Source organism: Macaca nemestrina, chromosome 4, assembly GCF_043159975.1.
Source record: "Macaca nemestrina isolate mMacNem1 chromosome 4, mMacNem.hap1, whole genome shotgun sequence".
In the NCBI taxonomy this organism is placed as follows: Eukaryota; Metazoa; Chordata; class Mammalia; order Primates; family Cercopithecidae; genus Macaca; species Macaca nemestrina.
Genome location: NC_092128.1, coordinates 41,513,715 through 41,532,476, shown reverse-complemented (window position 1 = coordinate 41,532,476; position 18,762 = coordinate 41,513,715). Strand labels below are relative to the sequence as shown.

Below are 18,762 nucleotides of genomic sequence, written 5' to 3'. Positions count from 1 at the left end.
TTCAGACATTACACAAAATGACTAGAAAATTGCAATGGCTTTATATTTTTTAAGAGAAACTAAATTCACAATTAAAAACTTCTTCCCAAAGAAAACTCCTAGCTTGTAAGGCTGTACTGATGTTCTAGCAAACATTAAAGAAAAAAAAAGTGATGCCAAACTTACACATACCCTTTCAGAAAATAGAATGGACTTCCAATTCACTTGATGAACAAAAAATTACCATTACACAAAACAAAATATTTTTTAAAAATTTACAGAAAAAACATCTCTCTTGGACACAGACACAAAACTGTTTAGCAAAACACAGGCAAATGAAATCCACCAATATATAAAAAGAGTATTAAAAAGGTGACCATGTGATATTTACCTCAGGGGTCTAAGTTGGTTTAATATTTGAAAATCAATCTGTGTAATTCATTATATTAAAAGATAAAAGAGAAACACCAGGATTATGTCAACAAATGCAAATAAGCTATTTTTTAAAATCAAAACCATTCATGATTTAAAAAAACCTTTCAACAAAGAGTAGTATAAAATCTCAAATGAGATAAAGAGCATCTATGAAAAGCACAGCTAACATTGTACTTTATAATGAAACATGAAATATTTTTTTCCCTATGAAAAAGATAATAAAGTCTACTTTCACTACTTCTATTCAACATTGTTCTTTATGATGAAACATGAAATATTTTTTCCCTAAGAAAAAGACAATAAAGTTTACTCTCACTACTTCTATTCAACATTGCACTGGAGGTTCTAGTCACTGCAATAATTCCAGGGCAGTGATGGGGAAGAAGAGGAAAAAGGCAGGCAGGCAAGTAATTTGGAAAGGAAGAAGTAAAATGTTCTCTACAGATCATTATGTTTTATATTTTTAACCTAGAAAATCATGAATATACAAAATATTGGCTAGAACTATTTAAGTAATATAGCAAGATTACAGAATACAGTGTGAACATACAAAGTCAATTGAATATCTGCACATTAACAACAAACATTTGAAATTCTTAAACAAATAATGCTATTTACAATAGCATCAAAAAATATGAGTAACAGCAACAAATGACTAAGACCACTACACTGAGAGAAGCCAAATATTGCTAAGAGAAATTAAAGATCTAAATGAATGGAGAAATGTACCACAACCACAGGTTGGAAGACTCCATTTTACTAAGATGTCAGTTCTCACAAAATTAGTCTACAGATTAAATGAAATTTCTATCCCTGCAAACTTTTGGAGACACCAAACTGCCTTTAATTTTTTTGTAGGGAAGCCCAAAGGATCTAGACTAACCAAACCAATTTTGATAGAGCAAAACAAAGCTGGAAGACTAACAGCTCCTGAATTTAAGGCTTACTAACTATAAGACAATAGTCATCGTTTACTTAAAATTTGAATACAGGTAAGACTAATTCATGATGAAAAAATCAGAATAGTGCTCACTAGTTGCCTGAGTTGGGGGAGAGACTTATTGGGGAGGTACTCCAGGAACCTTTATGTGGTGATGGAAATATTCTATATCTTGTTGGTGGGGTGGGGGATGCACAAATTACACACATGCATGCATTTTCAAAACTCATTAATTTTTAAACTTAAGATATGTGAATTGTACTTCCTGTAAACTTTGCCTTAAGAATCTGTAAACAAATATTGAACTCTAGGTTTTCATTTTGGCCTTATACAGCAGTATGAGTAAGTGATTCTGAAACTACTCTGTATGTTCCACACTTGAATAAATGAGTAAATATACTGAAGTACAGTGAAAATCGGGTTTCTCACTGGTGGAAAAAAGGAGTCATAAATAGAAAAAAGACTGGCATATACTCTCTGGCTCGGAATTAGATTCAGGAATGTCAGTGTCAGTATACTGACAGCTTGATACATAGAAAGACAAGATATAGCTATGTTTTGTGTACATATGAACATGATAAATATATGTAATTTCCTAGCTCCAGATTTGCTGCTATGTACCATCTCTCATTAAATAGGAAACGTAGTGCTCCTGGAAGAAATAGCTAATTCCAAGCATTGGGTTAAAGAAAACACAAAATGAGCTGGAGTATCTTGCTGCAAGTACTCAAAAATGACGAGAATATCTAGAAGGAGCCAGCTTAAGAGGGCTCCCAGTGGCCAAATCTGGGACAGATGGTGATGGTAAGTTCCTAACTCACCAAATAGGCATCCATGACTCCACACTGATGTAATAAACAAGTAAACGGGGGAGAAGAAAAAGCTTTTCCTTACAGTAGTATGCCACATAAAAAAATGCAGAAGGAATAATGGGGTTGGAAAATCATCAGTGGATTCTAAAACTAGCAGGTGAACATTTAATGAATAAGATATTTAAAGAATATCAACATATTTCTCCACAAATTAGTTACTAACACAAAAGGAACAATAACAACCAAACAGCGAGGAAAACATGCAAAAGCTGAATAAAATCACCAGGAAACATTAGATAAACTTGAATTATGTTTTACAAAATACCTAGCCCATGCTCTTCAGAAATACCAAGGTAAATAAAGCAAAGAAAGACTGAAGAACTGTTACAGCTTAAAAGAGACTAAAGAGAAATAACAATTAAATGCAATGCCTGATCTTGAATTGGGAAAATAATTGTTACAGGGACCATTATTGGAACAACTGGGGGGAAATGAATATGTGGATTAGAAAAAATGCTGTCTCAATGATACATTTGCTGATTTTAAAAAACTGTATGGTGATTATGTAAGAGATTGTCCCTGTTCTTAGGAGATATACATCAAAATATTTAGGCATAAAAAAGCCTATGTCTTTATTCTCTAATGGTTTGGAAAAAAATCTGTGTGTGTGTGCTCACACATGCATGTGTGTAAAGGAGAAGGAAAAAATGATAAAGCAGATCAGATATATAAACAACTGTGATTCTGGGTAAAGAATGCTGATATTGTACTATTCTTGCAACTTTTCTGTAAGGTTCAAATTATATCGAAATTAAAAGTTTGGAAAATGTAAGCAGCACTACAATAGTGGGAAATTACAATTACATAAGAAATAGACATGGTAATCACTTGAATATGAGGAAGGAGAACTTCCCCAACCTACTAAGGCAGGCCAACACTCAAATTCAGGAAATACAGAGAATGCCACAAAGATACTCCACGAGAAGAGCAACTCCAAGACACATAATTGTCAGATTCACCAAAGTTGAAATGAAGGAAAAAAATCTTAAGGGCAGCCAGAGAGAAAGGTCGGGTTACCCACAAAGGGAAGCCCATCAGACTAACAGCAGATCTCTCGGCAGAAACTCTAAAACCCAGAAGAGAGTGGGGGCCACTATTCAACATTCTTAAAGAAAAGAATTTTCAACCCAGAATTTCATATCCAGCCAAACTAAGCTTCATAAGTGAAGGAGAAATGAAATCCTTTACAGACAAGCAAATGCTGAGAGATTTTTGTCACCACCAGGCCTGCCCTATAAGAGATCCTGAAGGAAGCACTAAAATGGAAAGGAGAAACCTGTACCAGCCATTGCAAAAACACGCCAAAATGTAAAGACCATCAATGCTAGGAAGAAATTGCATCAACTAACGAGCAAAATAACCAGCTAATATCATAAAGACAGGATCAAATTCACACATAACAATATTAACCTTAAATGTAAATGTACTAAATGGTCCAATTAAAAGACACAGACTGGCAAATTAGATAGAATGTCAAGACCCATCAGTTTGCTATATTCAGGATACCCATCTCACATGCAGAGACACACATGGGCTCAAAATAAAGGGATGGAGGAATATCTACCAAGCAAATGGAAAACAAAACAAAACAAAACAAAAAAGCAGGGGCTGCAATCCTAGTCTCTGATAAAACAGACTTTAAACCATCAAAGATCAAAAGAGACAAAGAAGGCCATTACATAATGGTAAAGGGATCAATTCATCAGGAAGAGCTAACTATCCTAAATATATATGCACCCAATACAGGAGCACCCGGATTCAAAAAGCAAGTCCTTAGAGACTTACAAAGAGACTTAGACTCCCATACAATAATAATGGGAGACTTCAACACTCCACTGTCAACATTAGACAGATCAATGAGACAGAAAGTTAACAAAGATATCCAGGAATTGAACTCAACTCTGCACCAAGCAGACCTAATAGACATCTACAGAACTCTCCACCCCAAATCAACAGAATATACATTCTTCTCAGCACCACGTCGCACTTAGTCCAAAATTGACCACATAGTTGGAAGTAAAGCACTCCTCAGCAAATGTACAAGAACAGAAATTATAACAAACTGTCTCTCAGACCACAGTGCAATCAAACTAGAACTCAGGACTAAGAAACTCAATCAAAACCACTCAACTACATGGAAACTGAACAACCTGCTCCTGAATGACTACTGGGTACATAACGAAATAAAGGCAGAAATAAAGATGTTCTTTGAAACCAATGAGAACACAGATACAACATACCAGAATCTCTGGGACACATTTAAAGCAGTGTCCCAGTGTCCTCTATAAATTGTAGAGGGAAATTTATAGCACTACATGCTCACAAGAGAAAGCAGGAAAGATCTAAATTTGACACCCTAACATCACAATTAAAAGAACTAGAGAAGCAAGAGCAAACACATTCAAAAGCTAGCAGAAGGCAAGAAATAACTGAGATCAGAGCAGAACTGAAGGAGATAGAGACACAAAAAACCCTCCAAAAAATCAATGAATTCAGGAGCTGGTTTTTTGAAAAGATCAACAAAATTGATAGACCGCTAGCAAGACTAATAAAGAAGAAAAGAGAGAAGAATCAAATAGATGCAATAAAAAATGATAAAGGGGATATCACCACTGACCCTACAGAAATACAAACTACCATCAAAGAATACTATAAACACCTCTATGCAAATAAACTAGAAAATCTAGAAGAAATGGATAAATTCCTGGACACTTACACTCTCCCAAGATTAAACCAGGAAGAAGTTGGATCCCTGAATAGACCAATAGCAGGCTCTGAAATTGAGGCAATAATTAATAGTCTACCAACCAAAAAAAGTCCAGGACCAGACGGATTCACAGCCGAATTCTACCAGAGGTAGGTACAAGGAGAAGCTGGTACCATTCCTTCTGAAACGATTCCAATCAATAAAAAAAGAGAGAATCCTCCCTAACTCATTTTATGAGGCCAACATCATCCTGATACCAAAGCCTGGCAGAGACACAACAAAAAAAGGGAATTTTAGAACAATATCCCTGATGAACATCGATGCAAAAATCCTCAATAAAATACTGGCAAACCAAATCCACAACACATCAAAAAGCTTATTCACCATGATCAAGTGGGCTTCATCCCTGGGATGCAAGGCCGGTTCAACATATGCAAATCAATAAACGTAATCCAGCATATAAACAGAACCAAAGACAAAAACCACACGATTATCTCAGTAGATGCAGAAAAGGCCTTTGACAAAATTCAACAGTCCTTCATGCTAAAAACTCTCAATAAATCCAGTATTGATGGAATGTATCTCAAAATAATATGAGCTATTTATGACAAACCCACAGCCAATATCATACTGAATGGGCAAAAACTGAAAAAATTCCCTTTGAAAACTGGCACAAGACAGGGATGCCCTCTCTCACCACTCCTATTCAACATAGTGTTGGAAGTTCTGGCTAGGGCAATCAGGCAAGAGAAAGAAATAAAGGTATTCAGTTAGGAAAAGAAGAAGTCAAATTGTCCCTGTTTGCAGATGACATGATTGGATATTTAGAAAACCCCGTTGTCTCAGCCCCAAATCTCCTTAAGCTGATAAGCAACTTCAGCAAAGTCTCAGGATACAAAATTAATGTGCAAAAATCACAAGCATTCTTATACACCAGTAACAGACAAACAGAGAGCCAAATCATGAATGAACTCCCATTCACAATAGCTTCAAAGAGAATAAAATACCTAGGAATCCAACTTACAAGGGATGTAAAGGACCTCTTCAAGGAGAACTACAAACCACTGCTCAGTGAAATAAAAGAGGACACAAATGGAAGAACATACCATGCTCATGGATAGGAAGAATCCATATCGTGAAAATGGCCATACTGCCCAAGGTAATTGATAGATTCAATGCCATCCCCATCAAGCTACCAATGATTTTCTTCAAAGAATTGGAAAAAACTGCTTTAAAGTTCGTATGGAACCAAAAAAGATCCCGCATTGCCAAGACAATCCTAAGACAAAAGAACAAGCTGGAGGCATCACGCTACCTGACTTCAAACTATACTACAAGGCTACAGTAACCAAAACAGTAATCAAATCATGATACACGATTTTTAATAATTTCCTATGGTATATTAATATTTGAATAACTGCTTTTTGATGTTCAAAAGCCTGGCATTTATTTATTTATTTATTTATTTATTTATTTATTTATTTGATGGAATCTTGCTCTGTTGCCCAGGCTGGAATGCAGTGGGGTGATCTCAGCTTACTGCAACCTCCGTCTCCCGGCTTCAAGAGATTTCTTTTGCCTCAGCCTCCCAAGTAGCTAGGACTACAGGTATGCGAGACCATGCCTGGCTAATTTTTGTAGTTTTAGTAGAGACCGGGTTTCACCACATTGGCTAGGCTGGCTTTGAACTCCTGATCTCAAGCGATCTACCTGCCTCAGTCTCCCAAAGTGCTGGGATTACAAGTTTAAGCCACTGCACCCAGCCAAGCCTGGCTTCAATTTTAATAAATGTTATGAGCCAGTAAGTATTTCAAGCCACCAGTATATACAATAAACATCTTTTTTCCTGGTGATCATATGCCTTTTGAATCTTATGTGCTATGAAAACCAAAACATCACAGACATGGTATTTCTATCAAAAATGCAAAAGTTCATCAAACTGTGATCAAACTAAGAAGTCCTAACTCATTATTATAAATTTCATATATGACAATTCACAACAGCAAAGACATGGAATAAACCCAAATGCCCACCAGTGATAGACCAGATAAAGAAAATGTGGTACATATACACCATGGGATACTATGCAGCCATACAAAGTAACAAGCTCACATCCTTTGCAGGGACATGGATGGAGCTGGAAGCCATTATTCTCAGCCAACTAATGCAGGAACAGAAAAACAAACACCGCATGTTCTCACTTATAAGTGGGAGCTGAACAATGTCAACACATAGACACAGGAAGGGGCACAACACACACTGGGGCCTGTTGGGGCAGGGTGGGAGTAGCGCATCAGGAAGAATAGCTAATGCAGGCTGAGGTTAATGCCTATGTGATGGGTTGATGGGTGCAGCAAACACCATGGCACACGTTTACCTATGTGACAAACCTGCACGTCTTGCACATGTGCCCTGGAACTTAAAAAATTTCCTGCATGTTCATTCTCCATAATATGTAGAAAAATGATCCATTTCAAGCAAAATCTTTTCTGTGACCTCTGTTCTTGATTGTTTCAATCTTTATTAATACATTTCGAATGTCTTTTGAATACCCAACCTTCATGTTTTTAGCTCTTTTTGAAGCATGAACTAGATCAATCATACATTTAATGATAAGGGTTTTAGAGCTGGTCTTTTGATCCAATATCATATAGGCATTTTTTCCCTCTAAACTTTGGGATATTCTCTTGATTGTAGAGCTATGGGGGAATAAATGTGTTAATATCTGTGTCTCTCAATCTTAAGTGGCTTGAGGAAATGACATAAAAATCACAAAGAATCCAAGGTATTAAGGATTTTCAACTTTTCTAGCAGTAAGGAAGAAATACAGTACATATAGGAAGCCTGAGAAGCAGGAGATCTGAGTTCTACCACCGAGTGGCTATAGGAAAGTCGCCCTCGCACAGCAGTTAAGTATGTGGACTCTGAAGGCAGACTGCTTGTCTTCAAGCCAACAGGCACAGCTGTTCAAGTTCTCTGTGACCTTATTTATGCTTAAAATGCAAATATAGTAGCCTTTACTGTATGTAATAACAATATCCTCAGGATCAAATGAGTTGATTTAATAGGGAATGGCATATACTGTGGGCTCATTACATCTCAGGGGAATCCCTTAAGCTCTCTGAATTTAATTGTATAATTTTGAAACCTCCTGTCATTATCACCATCAAGAGTCATTGATTCTTTCCTATATTTTTTCCTATCATCAATAAAGTAGTTTCCAGGAACAAATATTTTAAAGAATTGTTCAGGTCAGTATAACAGCAGTGAATGTGCACTTGTTTAAATTTGAGTCACCTTGGTATTAATTTGTTCACACATTATCACAAGCAATGTCTTTAGAACTTTTGAAGAGAAGATATCTAAACTGCGTACAAGGAACCACACTAGAAACTACAAAGGACGTGAAAATCCATACATTCCACTTACTTGATTGTAGGACTACACAAATTTTAAAGAGATGATCAGATGGCAGGACCACATACTAAGTTAAAAAGGAACCACAGTACACCTAAATTATGGAGTTCCAGGTGACTTTGTTATGTTATTGTTGAATTTAAATCTCCTTCGAACCACTTTCAAGTAGGGGCTGAGGGAAACTTGCATGGAGCAGTATCACCAAACTCTTTTGCAAAAAGCAGTGGATTGTGTGGAAGAGCTCAGAAGAATGAACACAGCTTCACTGGTAGTGACAAAGTGGGTGGTTGCTCCAAGAATAGCACCCAAACTGGAAGCTATGAATGAAGAGGCACCAAGCACATGTTTTTATAGAATGAAAGGGAAAACTATGTAGGTGGGACCAAAGCAGCAATGTAAAGGCAATTAGTTCTAATTCAAAGTGGCAAACTGAGAGGATAGCAATTATGGCCATTTATAAATTGAGAAAGCAGAGTGCATATCTGCCACACCACAAAATACTCTTATGACATTTAACTGTATTCTTTATTGCTCTCCCAAAATCTTTTAAGGCTCATTGCATCCCTGTCCTCTTCTCTCTCTGGGCACCCCAACCCATCTGCTCAATCTGGTAAACAAATACCTAACAACAAAATATATTAAGAGATCTTTTCTTCTTTTTTTTTTTTCTTTCATTTTTAATTTCAAAGGAGCTGTGGCTAACATTCAGTGATCTGGGCTATACAGTTCTCATCTGCCCCTCCCGCTTAATCTAGAGTTTCAAGAGTGGGAAGGTAAGCCCTGGAAGCAGAGGTTTGGCTCATTTCTTTCTTTTTCTTTCTTTTTTTTTTTTTTTTTTTTGAGACAGAGTCTCACTCTGTCACCCAGGCTGGAGTGCAATGGCGCGATCTTGGTTCACTGTGACCTCTGCCTCTTGGGGTCAAGTGATTCTCTTCCCTCAGCCTCCTGAGTACCTGGGAGTACAGGCGCACACCACTACACCCGACTAAGTTTTGTATTTTCAGTGGGGACGGGGTTTCACCATGTTGGTCAGGCTGGTCTTGAATTCCTGACCTCACGATCTGCCCACCTGGACCTCCCAAAGTGCTGGGATTACAGGCTTGAGCCACCATGCCCAGCTAGCTCATTTCTATTTACATGGATCAGGCAAACTGCTCTCTCCTTGAAATTTCTACTCAGAACCACAGACCTCAATCTCCAACTCTCCCTTGATAATGGCTCTGCAATGCTCCTGGGGAATCAAAATGCATTTTGTAATGTAACAATGCAACAAAAAAAGACTCAGGGATGAGCTAAATAATCATTCATGTGCAAAATGTCCTAAATCTTCTCCTGAAAATTTTATTACATATGATTCTCTACCATGTTGTTACTGAATGAAAGTCTAGAAAGTAATTTAAAATGAAAATACATTCATATATGTAGTAAGCAATATATAATGAAGAATATGGAATAAAAATGGCAGAATAAAGTACAATTGTAAGAAGAAATGGGCATATGAAATCAAGGGAACAAAACAAATATTTTGTTCTTTTCTGACCCATTTCCATTTCTTCGGTTGTCTAGCACTGGAAACTCCTTCCTATGTTAGGAAAATTCTCTATTTTATGATTCTTCCCTATAGAAGCTAAATACGTCCAACAGTTGCTTTCCTGGCCTTCTGTGTAGCCTAAGCTTGGCTAATGACATACACCTGTCTTAGGCTTCAAATGGAAATGAGTGATATAAAAAAGAAGGACCGGGGAGGGACCACTCAGGATCTGGAGCAGTGAGGGCACCGGTGCTGTCTGGCATCAACAGGGTGAAAAGCAAGCTGCAGCATCCATTTCCCATCAGATCAGCAGACGCATCTCCTGCTGCAGACTAGCTCTGCAGAGGGTACTTGTCTGTGATGCTGGCTGGGAACAGCTAGTCCTCTAGGCTTTGCTAGCCATGCTGAACCACGATGTAAGCCAACTACTATTTCTGTAAACCAGTCAACAAATGCCCTTTCTGCCTTTTCAATGAATATTGGCTTCACCTCCTCAAAACTAAGAATCCTGTTTGAGGCATCTATTGCCATGCAACTCACCTATTTATATTGAGCTGACACGTAGAAGGAGCTGTATCTAATATATACAGTTATTTTTAGTTTTTGCACTGGTGAAAAGAATTGCTCCCTCTCTGAATTTCCAGGTTATTATTTTGGCTACACACATTCAAAGTTCTGATCAAGTTAAAAGGTCTTTCCTACTTCAGGTCTAGAATTTATACTTCCTAAATGTGAAGAAAATGTCTGAAAATATATAGATTTCCTCCCTACTGTTCAAATAAATTAGAATGGAAATTCTATTAAAAGATGATAGACAAGATTTAAAAAAAAAAAAAACTCCAAATATCATTCCATCCTGGGTTACTGGCTCAAAATGGGAAGTGGATTACCGGAGGTGAAGTTCCCCATGATGATTACTCATTAGCTTATTCAAAGTGGCTTTACAGGCTCAGTCCATTTGCCAAATTGACTCTTGCCCAAATTTCCCTGGCACACAAATTACCAAACAGTTAACCCGCCTATTCGTAGTCGCAGCAGGAGCCAACGCATGAATGAGCACAGACCCTGTCCTCCTGCCTTGAGAGGCAAACCAGAGCAGCGCTCAGGCCAAGTGTCTTAGAATTACCAAAGAGATATGCCCAGTGTCAGATAATAAATACTTGAATCATAGATAATGGAGCCTTTGCTTTCCCAGACATTTGCTCTGGCAGTGATTTAAAGAATAGAACTCATTTAAAATAATGGATTTTTTTCCTTATGGCTTTTAGATGTTGAAAGCTGCAATTTACTCTATATGCGAGGGAACTGAAGACATTCGGTTAAAATATTTGCTTTCAGAGGACTAAAGGTGACAGGTAATTTTGTTGTTAAAGAGATGACTTTGGTGTTTCTGCTTTCATCAGCTGATACGGTATTTTCTTTTTAAGCGAAGACACAGGGTAAGAGTACAAATTGTAACTCTTCTCATACACTATAATCTACTAAAATATAATATTTTTTAAGGACAAAATGTAGCACTCCCTGTCAGAGAAACCCTTCACTGAGACTACACAGCCGATGAATTTGGCTATAAAGGACTCCTGTATTCCCATTATACATGGGAGACACACCACTGGCTCATTTTATATTAGCCTCTCAGGACCCATAGGACAGAAACAATTTCCTTTCACTATCAGCCAGGTTGGAAATGACCCAGTCATTCAGAAACAAACAGGATGTAAGTTGATTTAAAAAAAAAATCAGCTAGATAATAAAATCTTTGATCCAACTAGAAGTGTTCGTTTTTTTTTTTAATTCTAAAAGAGAAATGAGTTTTGTTAAAGGCAGAACAGAAGTAAAATTTAGGAAAGTATTTTTTATATATTCAATGACAACAAAATGTTTTCTTAATTTTTTATAATGCAGTATAAAGTCCAGCAGGAATAATTTATTATGAAATAACTCATTTGACACATTACAGGCATAATTGAAATGTATCCCATCCAAGAAATACAAATGAGTTTCAGTGACATCAGCTGAAATTCACTGGCTCTTGTTTATGTGGTTTGTGGGGAGTTTTGAAAACCTCCAGATATCTTAGTGGTTGTCTGCAGGGTTTTGTAGAGGGCTTGCAAAGTCCAGAGTAAAACTCTGATTTTGCCTTACATCTATGGAAAGCCTTCTATTTTTCTTATTTTACTCAGTGCTTTAGTTTCCTACCATGCAACATACTGAGAAAAATGTTTGCTTTTTTGCAGCACCTACACCAGAACACTGACATTTATATGTTAATGTAAAGATAAAATTTCAGGGAAAAGACACACATTAAATGACAATATGTATCATAAATATTTATAAGTATAGTGCATTCAGGTTAACCGTCAACCAGTGTTACATATATTAGAAGTTATCTGAAAAGGCCAAATAAAAGAAACATTTTAATTTATGCTTTAATAATAATGGTGGAGAGAACACATTAGTTTTAATTTTAATCAAACCACACAGCATGAGCTTCTAGCTTTCTCACTCTTTTTTCTAATAAAAGGCATCGATAGTCTTGGCAGCATATTGGAAGGGCAAAATTTAAATTTCTATTTCCTTATGGCTGATCATCACAAGTTTTATTGAACTTTGTACTCTTTGAAGCAGATACTTAAGTGAAAGGAACATGTGTGCGATGGTGGGGGAGGGGGAGAGGAGGAGGAGGTTGGTTTAAATGAAACACATGTGACCAGGAGGCTTGAGGTCTGCAGCTGACACAGCTATCACATCCCAGAGGTGAGTCTGACACTAACCAGGACTTTCAGATGACACATTGAGACTGGATATACCACGCAAACGTGCATTCCATTTTCTTCATGTTATTTTCATTTTCCCCCACCAAAAATAAGAAAAATAAAATAATTTCTAATTGCAAATAACTATTTTAGACAGAAGCTATATACAATAAGTTGGGATGTTACCATACAATCAAAGAGTGCTGGTTTATCACTGGATTAACCTACCTAGCAGCTAAGCATGTTTTCTAGAAGGCACTAGGAAGTCCAAAAACATATAGAGAGGGATTTTAAAGAAAGTATCAAAGTAACAATTATCAGAAACATAATTTTTCTATTATACTTCCTTTATGGTTTAGTGTTATTTTGAGTTACATTTTAAACACTAGGTTACATTGGCTTAAAGAATCTGTCAGCCTCTTGTACTTCTAAGTACTTACTGCAATCCTGTCTGAAAATATAATGCTGAAGAACAAACAACAACTTTGGAGATGATCTCCTCATTCAACATCATGTTGTGGGGGAAATGACCATTTGAACGTCTCAATACCTTCTTTTGTCTGCTCTCAGCAGCAGCCAGCTGTGCGGACATCCTTTCTTGCATTTTCTTGCAGTGGGCCATGACTGCTTCAAGGATGGAGAGGGGGTTGGTACACACTGGCTTCTTCTCTTTGTCACCAGCACCTGCTTCATAGTCTCTCTGGAGTGCCAGGAATGGGTCATTTAGATTAAATCTCCCATACCGTTCCTGGATAAATACCTCCTTCCTGCGAGCCTGGAACAAAGTTAGAGAAAAGTATTGAAGAAAGAAATGAAAATATACCGAAAGATATTTATAAGAAGGTTTTGTGATTACACTTGGTATTCCCAACTGCTATGAGTAATGGCTTATGATGTCAGTGGTGAGTGAGAGGCAAATGTGACCCCCAGTCTCCGACTAGCCTGGAATGCCATTCCATCTGCTTTCAAATTTTCTTCCATTAAGAATACTGTATCTTATATTGCAAATTATGCAAATATAGTTATTTCCCATGATGTCCTACTCCTCAAGGATCAGAATTTAAGGAGCAGTCTTTTTTTACCCCCACCTCCACACACCCCCACTCCCCCCACCCCACAGGGTCTTGCTCTGTCATCCAGGCTGGAACGCAGTGGCACAATCACAGCTCACTGCAGCCTCAATCTCCTGGGCTCAAGCAATCCTCCTGCCTCAGCCTGTCTTATAGCTGGAACTATATGTGCAAGCCACCACACCCAGCTATTTTTTTTGATTTTTTAATTAAGATGGGATCTCACTTTGTTGCCCAGGCTGGTCTCAAACTCCTGGGCTCAAGTAATCCCCCAGCCTCGGCCTCCCCAAAGTGCTGGGAGCCGCCACACTCTACCTAGTCTTTTCTAATTTAATGTAAAATCAGAAATATTGACAATTAAAATAATTTTTAGCAAAAGTTCAAAAATAAAATTATCTCTATATTGATAGAACTTATATTTAAAATAATATCAGCTTAAATCACTCATAGAAAAAATCCCCTATAAGTTTTTTTTATAGCCAGAAGGAAATCACATGGATGTCTGGTAAGAAGAAAATTCTTTGTGAAATTTTTAATGTAAAAATTTTAATTGAAAAAATAAAAATTTTTAATGTAAAAATAAATCACAATATTTGTAGTTTGTAAAATTTGACTAACTACAACAGCCTGCAGAAAATTTAAAAAGGCATCTATCTCCTTCTCACTGAAGGGCATTAAAATATAGTTCACAGAATCCCAGGAAAGAATGCAACTTAATTATACTCTAAATGTCAGTCCATCAGCGACAAAGTTAATTTCACACCCACGTAATGAGGGCCAAATGCAATTTTCTATAATTAGCCTACAAAGTCATTGCATAAAAGTGGAAAAGAGCAGTAGAAATGTATTAAAAACTAGCAACATTCTCCTAATTCAGGTCATTTTGGAATAGCCATTAGAATGAAAAAATCTATGTCACTGCCAGTAGAAAAATTAAGTTAAAATAAATCAAGCTTATTTGTCCAAAACATTAAACATGTTTTCTGAAGAAATATTATTAATCCATACAGTTCCATATTTTAAAGGGAACTGAATTGGAAAACTACACTTTTCCATTTTAGTCCACTATCAGCAAGCCAACAACTAGATAAACACAAATCTAATGACAAATGGGAAAAATCTAACATTTCTTTCCTTATTATCAACTTAGATTAAGAAATAAAATTTGCAAAAAGTCCAGTTTCACCATGAAATTTAAGCTAGCTTTCAGAAGACCACTTTAAACTTAAAAGATAAAGTTTATGAGTTAAAAGCACTTCGTGTTTCTAGATTCTTTAAATTCAATTATGTAATCAATACGCTGAATAAGTATCACTTGAGAGATGCAATTTCAAAAGCAATTTCATTTTGTCTTTCACATTTTTCTTAATATTATTCAGTGTAGTAGTTCTTCTTCCACCCTTGGATGAACACTTGGATAACTCTATGTTTTTTCCTAATCGTTTTAATTTAATAAAAGACCTACAGTCACTTTGAGTCAAAACAGCCTTAATTTGGTTATTAGAATGTCCATATTCATTCAGTGGTATGGCAACCTCCCTTCCTCAGCTAGCATCTGCTGCAGGCTAACATTTACCACCCGGCAAAGAGGTATATATGAAAACCTCTCTCCTTTTCCCAAAACCTTCTCCCCCTCATTCTAAGGTGTTGTAGTCACCTCTGGGTTGGAAAGGACTGGAGGTAGATGATAAAGGAGTGGTGAAGGGAGCAGGAATGCCGTACCTGACTGGTTCAGTTGGTCAGCTACCTTTACCAACCCAGTGTGAAGAATATTTAAAGTCTACTCTTTTCCCATGAAGTACTTGGTGTCTTCTTAGAGGAAAACCCCCTCTTGCACTGCTGGGACCCCTTCATCTACAGTTTCTTCAATGTAGGCCATAAATGTAGGACAAGCTACATAATCTGCAGGACCCACTGCAAGATGAAGATATGGGCTTTTTGTTCAAAATTATTAAGCATTTCAATATGGCAACAACACAGCATTTAACCAGACAAGGGACCCTTCTAAATGCACGGCCTCTGTGACTTCTCAGGTTGCACACCCATGAAGCCCAGCCCTGCATACTCTCCTTATCAGCATTGGGAATGCACCTTTTGACAACTGAGGTCCCATGTTCTCTACACACTTCCCTATTGAAGAGGACTTTAATCGATCTCATTCCTACCATTTCAAGACCATGGCCCAACCTGGTCTACAGGAAACACTCATGGATCTTTATCTAAACAAAAGCTGGGAGTCTCCACAAGATGATCCCCACATCTCTCTCTCCTTCACGTCCACAGAATGGCTGCTTGTTCAGCCCCACCTTCACTGAGCCCACCAAGATCTGCAGGAAAAAACCTATTATGTCATTCAAAAGTCTCTCTGAACCCCCCTTCTCTTCAGATGAAGGGAGAAGCAACTGAATGGGGCAGGACTCAGCAGAATTCTCTGCAGAGAAATGCTCTCTGATAGAAATCTTTCTTTAATGTCCAAAAACTACATTATTTTATACCCTCAATGTGGATGAAAGGTTTAAAAGTCAACACTAGCTTTTAAATATTTCTTATGAAAATTTGCATCTTGGTCCTCACTTGAGTATCTGATATTCATTACAATGAGTTATCTGCTGAAACTGACATTTTAACAACCCATTGTAATTGCCTGATGTCTACTCACCCATACAACATATTTTATGATGTACTGTACTTGTAACACTAATCAAGCAATTTCTTAACATGCAGGTTATTCTTAAGCCTGAGTAAACTTTTTGATAAGTGGGTTAAAATTGATTGTATAATAAAAGAGGTAAATACATATATCACAGACCTAGTTCCAGTTTTTCCCAACAGATTTCATTGTCAAAAAGTATTTCTTTTTTTTTTTAACTGGTGTGAAATAGTTTTTTACATGTGTATTTTTGTTCTGTTTTTATTTTAAAATTACTAGTTTTAACTGAGTCACATTGTGACACTGTTAAATGCAGATGAATTTTTTTCTGCTGAAAATGTTGTATAATGATACGTGTACAGGTTGATAAACATAAAACTGCCTATTTATTTGAGATAGGGTCTTGCTCTGTCACTCAGGCTGGAGTGCAGTGGCGTGATCACGGCTCACTGTAGCCTTGAACTGTCAGGCTTCAGTGATCTTCCCACAGCTCAGTTTCCCGAGTAGCTGAGACTATAGGCATGTGCCACCATGCCCAGCTAATTTTTAAATTTTTGGTAGAGATGAAGTCTCACTATGTTGCTCAGGCTGATCTTGAACTCCTAAGCTCAAGTAATCCTCCTGCCTCAGCCTCCCAAAGTTCTGAGATTACAGGAGTGAGCCTCCGTGCCAGCCTAAAACCGCCAATTTATTTGCTTCACAAATATGGGCTGACATTTAGCCTTTATGAAGTATAAAATATGTATATTAGATTCCTTTAAGGATAGATACTGTGGTTTTGTATTTGCTGCTAACTAGCTATGCAACTTTGCTGCTGATATCTTTTGTTGTCAAAATGAGAGAAATGAAGCGGTATCATTTGTTGCTTAAGACACCTTGAGTTTAGACAATAAACCTGGTCTCATTCTTTCATTTTTAAGTCCCTAAAAGCATGGAAACCAGGCAAAATGAATGTCAAAGACTACATGTTCTTCATTAACATTAAACTGACTCCTAAACACATATTTATTATTTTCAGAGATGACAGGTTGTTGTTCTATGACCACATATGTATTTATTTGTATATATCACGTATATTCAACATGTACTTTTGATATTTTTTTAAATTTATGTATTATTATTATTATACTTTAAGTTCTAGGGTACATGTGCATAACGTGCAGGTTTGTTACATATGTATACTTGTGCCATGTTGCTGTGCTGCACCCATCAACTCCTCAGCACCCATCGACTCGTCATTTACATCAGGTATAACTCCCAATGCAATCCCTCCCATACTTTTGATATTCTTGTCTTATAGCAAGGGTTTCTAGAAATATGTAATTCTAACAATTAAAATGTCCTTTTTGATCAGGCTTTCTATCAGGCTTATAAATTAGAATGCAGTTGACCATTTTGATTCCATGGTGAAAAGTCATAGATTAAATAACAATAGGACATGAAGACGATGCTATAATATAAATTCAGTGTACTCACAACATAGAATATGACAAATTATCCACTAATAACTAATTTTTAAAAATATTTTGATATATTTAATGTTGGAATAATATATACTCATGTATTTTTAAAATTACTCCCAGAGAGAAATAGAGTTACTTTTCTATATGCATATATCCTACCACCAGTGGATGAGTTTTCCCAGATGGAGGAATAGAAAATATAGTAGATCCATTATCTATCTAGGAACTTTTGGTGACTTGGAAATTTCAAGATCCAACAACAGGTTCCCCACTATTAAGATGCTGGGCAGTGCTGACTCCCACAAACGCAGGCAGGAGACAGGTAGCCAGCATCAGTGTGTATATTTGGCATGCTACTAATCAGTGTGAAATGGCAGACTTTTGGGGAACTAGAGATGATATGCTCTAGCAAAAGGCATCCACGTTTTTTTTGTTTTGTTTTGTTTTTTAAATCATGACACTTTGCCAGTGAAACAAAATAAAACTGGCAGGACTGCTTTGGATAGCAGGACACCCAGTTTATCATCTGTGATTTATGGGAAGAGACCAGTCACTCTGGGACTCACTGGCCTATATCGTCTCTTAAGCATTTTGCCTTGAGTTTCTTTTAAGTGGGGGTACTTGTATTTAACTGACACATCCAACCCACTACAGGGCAAAAAACAGGTGCATAACGCATACTTGTTGACTGAATAAAGGTAGCATCTAACAGACTTAGGAAAATAGCAGATGTATCCTTGAAGAAAGAGCTCAGACCACATTTCCCTGTTGGAGGGAAGTCTCCTTCCCGGGGGGGGGGGCAATCTTCTCAGGAACCTGGAGAGGAAGTTAGGCCAATATCAGACTCCTCTATGCAGGACTAATTCTAGAGAAAATGATAGCTAAGGATCAGTTCACCCACTGCCCAACACAGAAAGCTGGGATCCCAGGAAGGATTCATCA

At 37.1% G+C, this 18,762-nt stretch overlaps 1 protein-coding gene across 7 annotated transcripts in view; it reads right to left on the bottom strand.

Annotated features, from left to right (window-relative positions):
* The window catches only part of LOC105475487 (cortactin binding protein 2), a 161,011-nt gene that overhangs the window by 87,056 nt on the left and 55,193 nt on the right, over positions 1-18,762 (bottom strand). For all 7 annotated transcript variants that reach the window (XM_011730812.3, XM_011730758.3, XM_011730773.3 and 4 more), the window contains exon 3: positions 13,188-13,412. In XM_011730812.3, the coding sequence (XP_011729114.2) occupies positions 13,188-13,412 (225 nt within the window). The remainder of the gene's footprint in view (positions 1-13,187; positions 13,413-18,762) is intronic.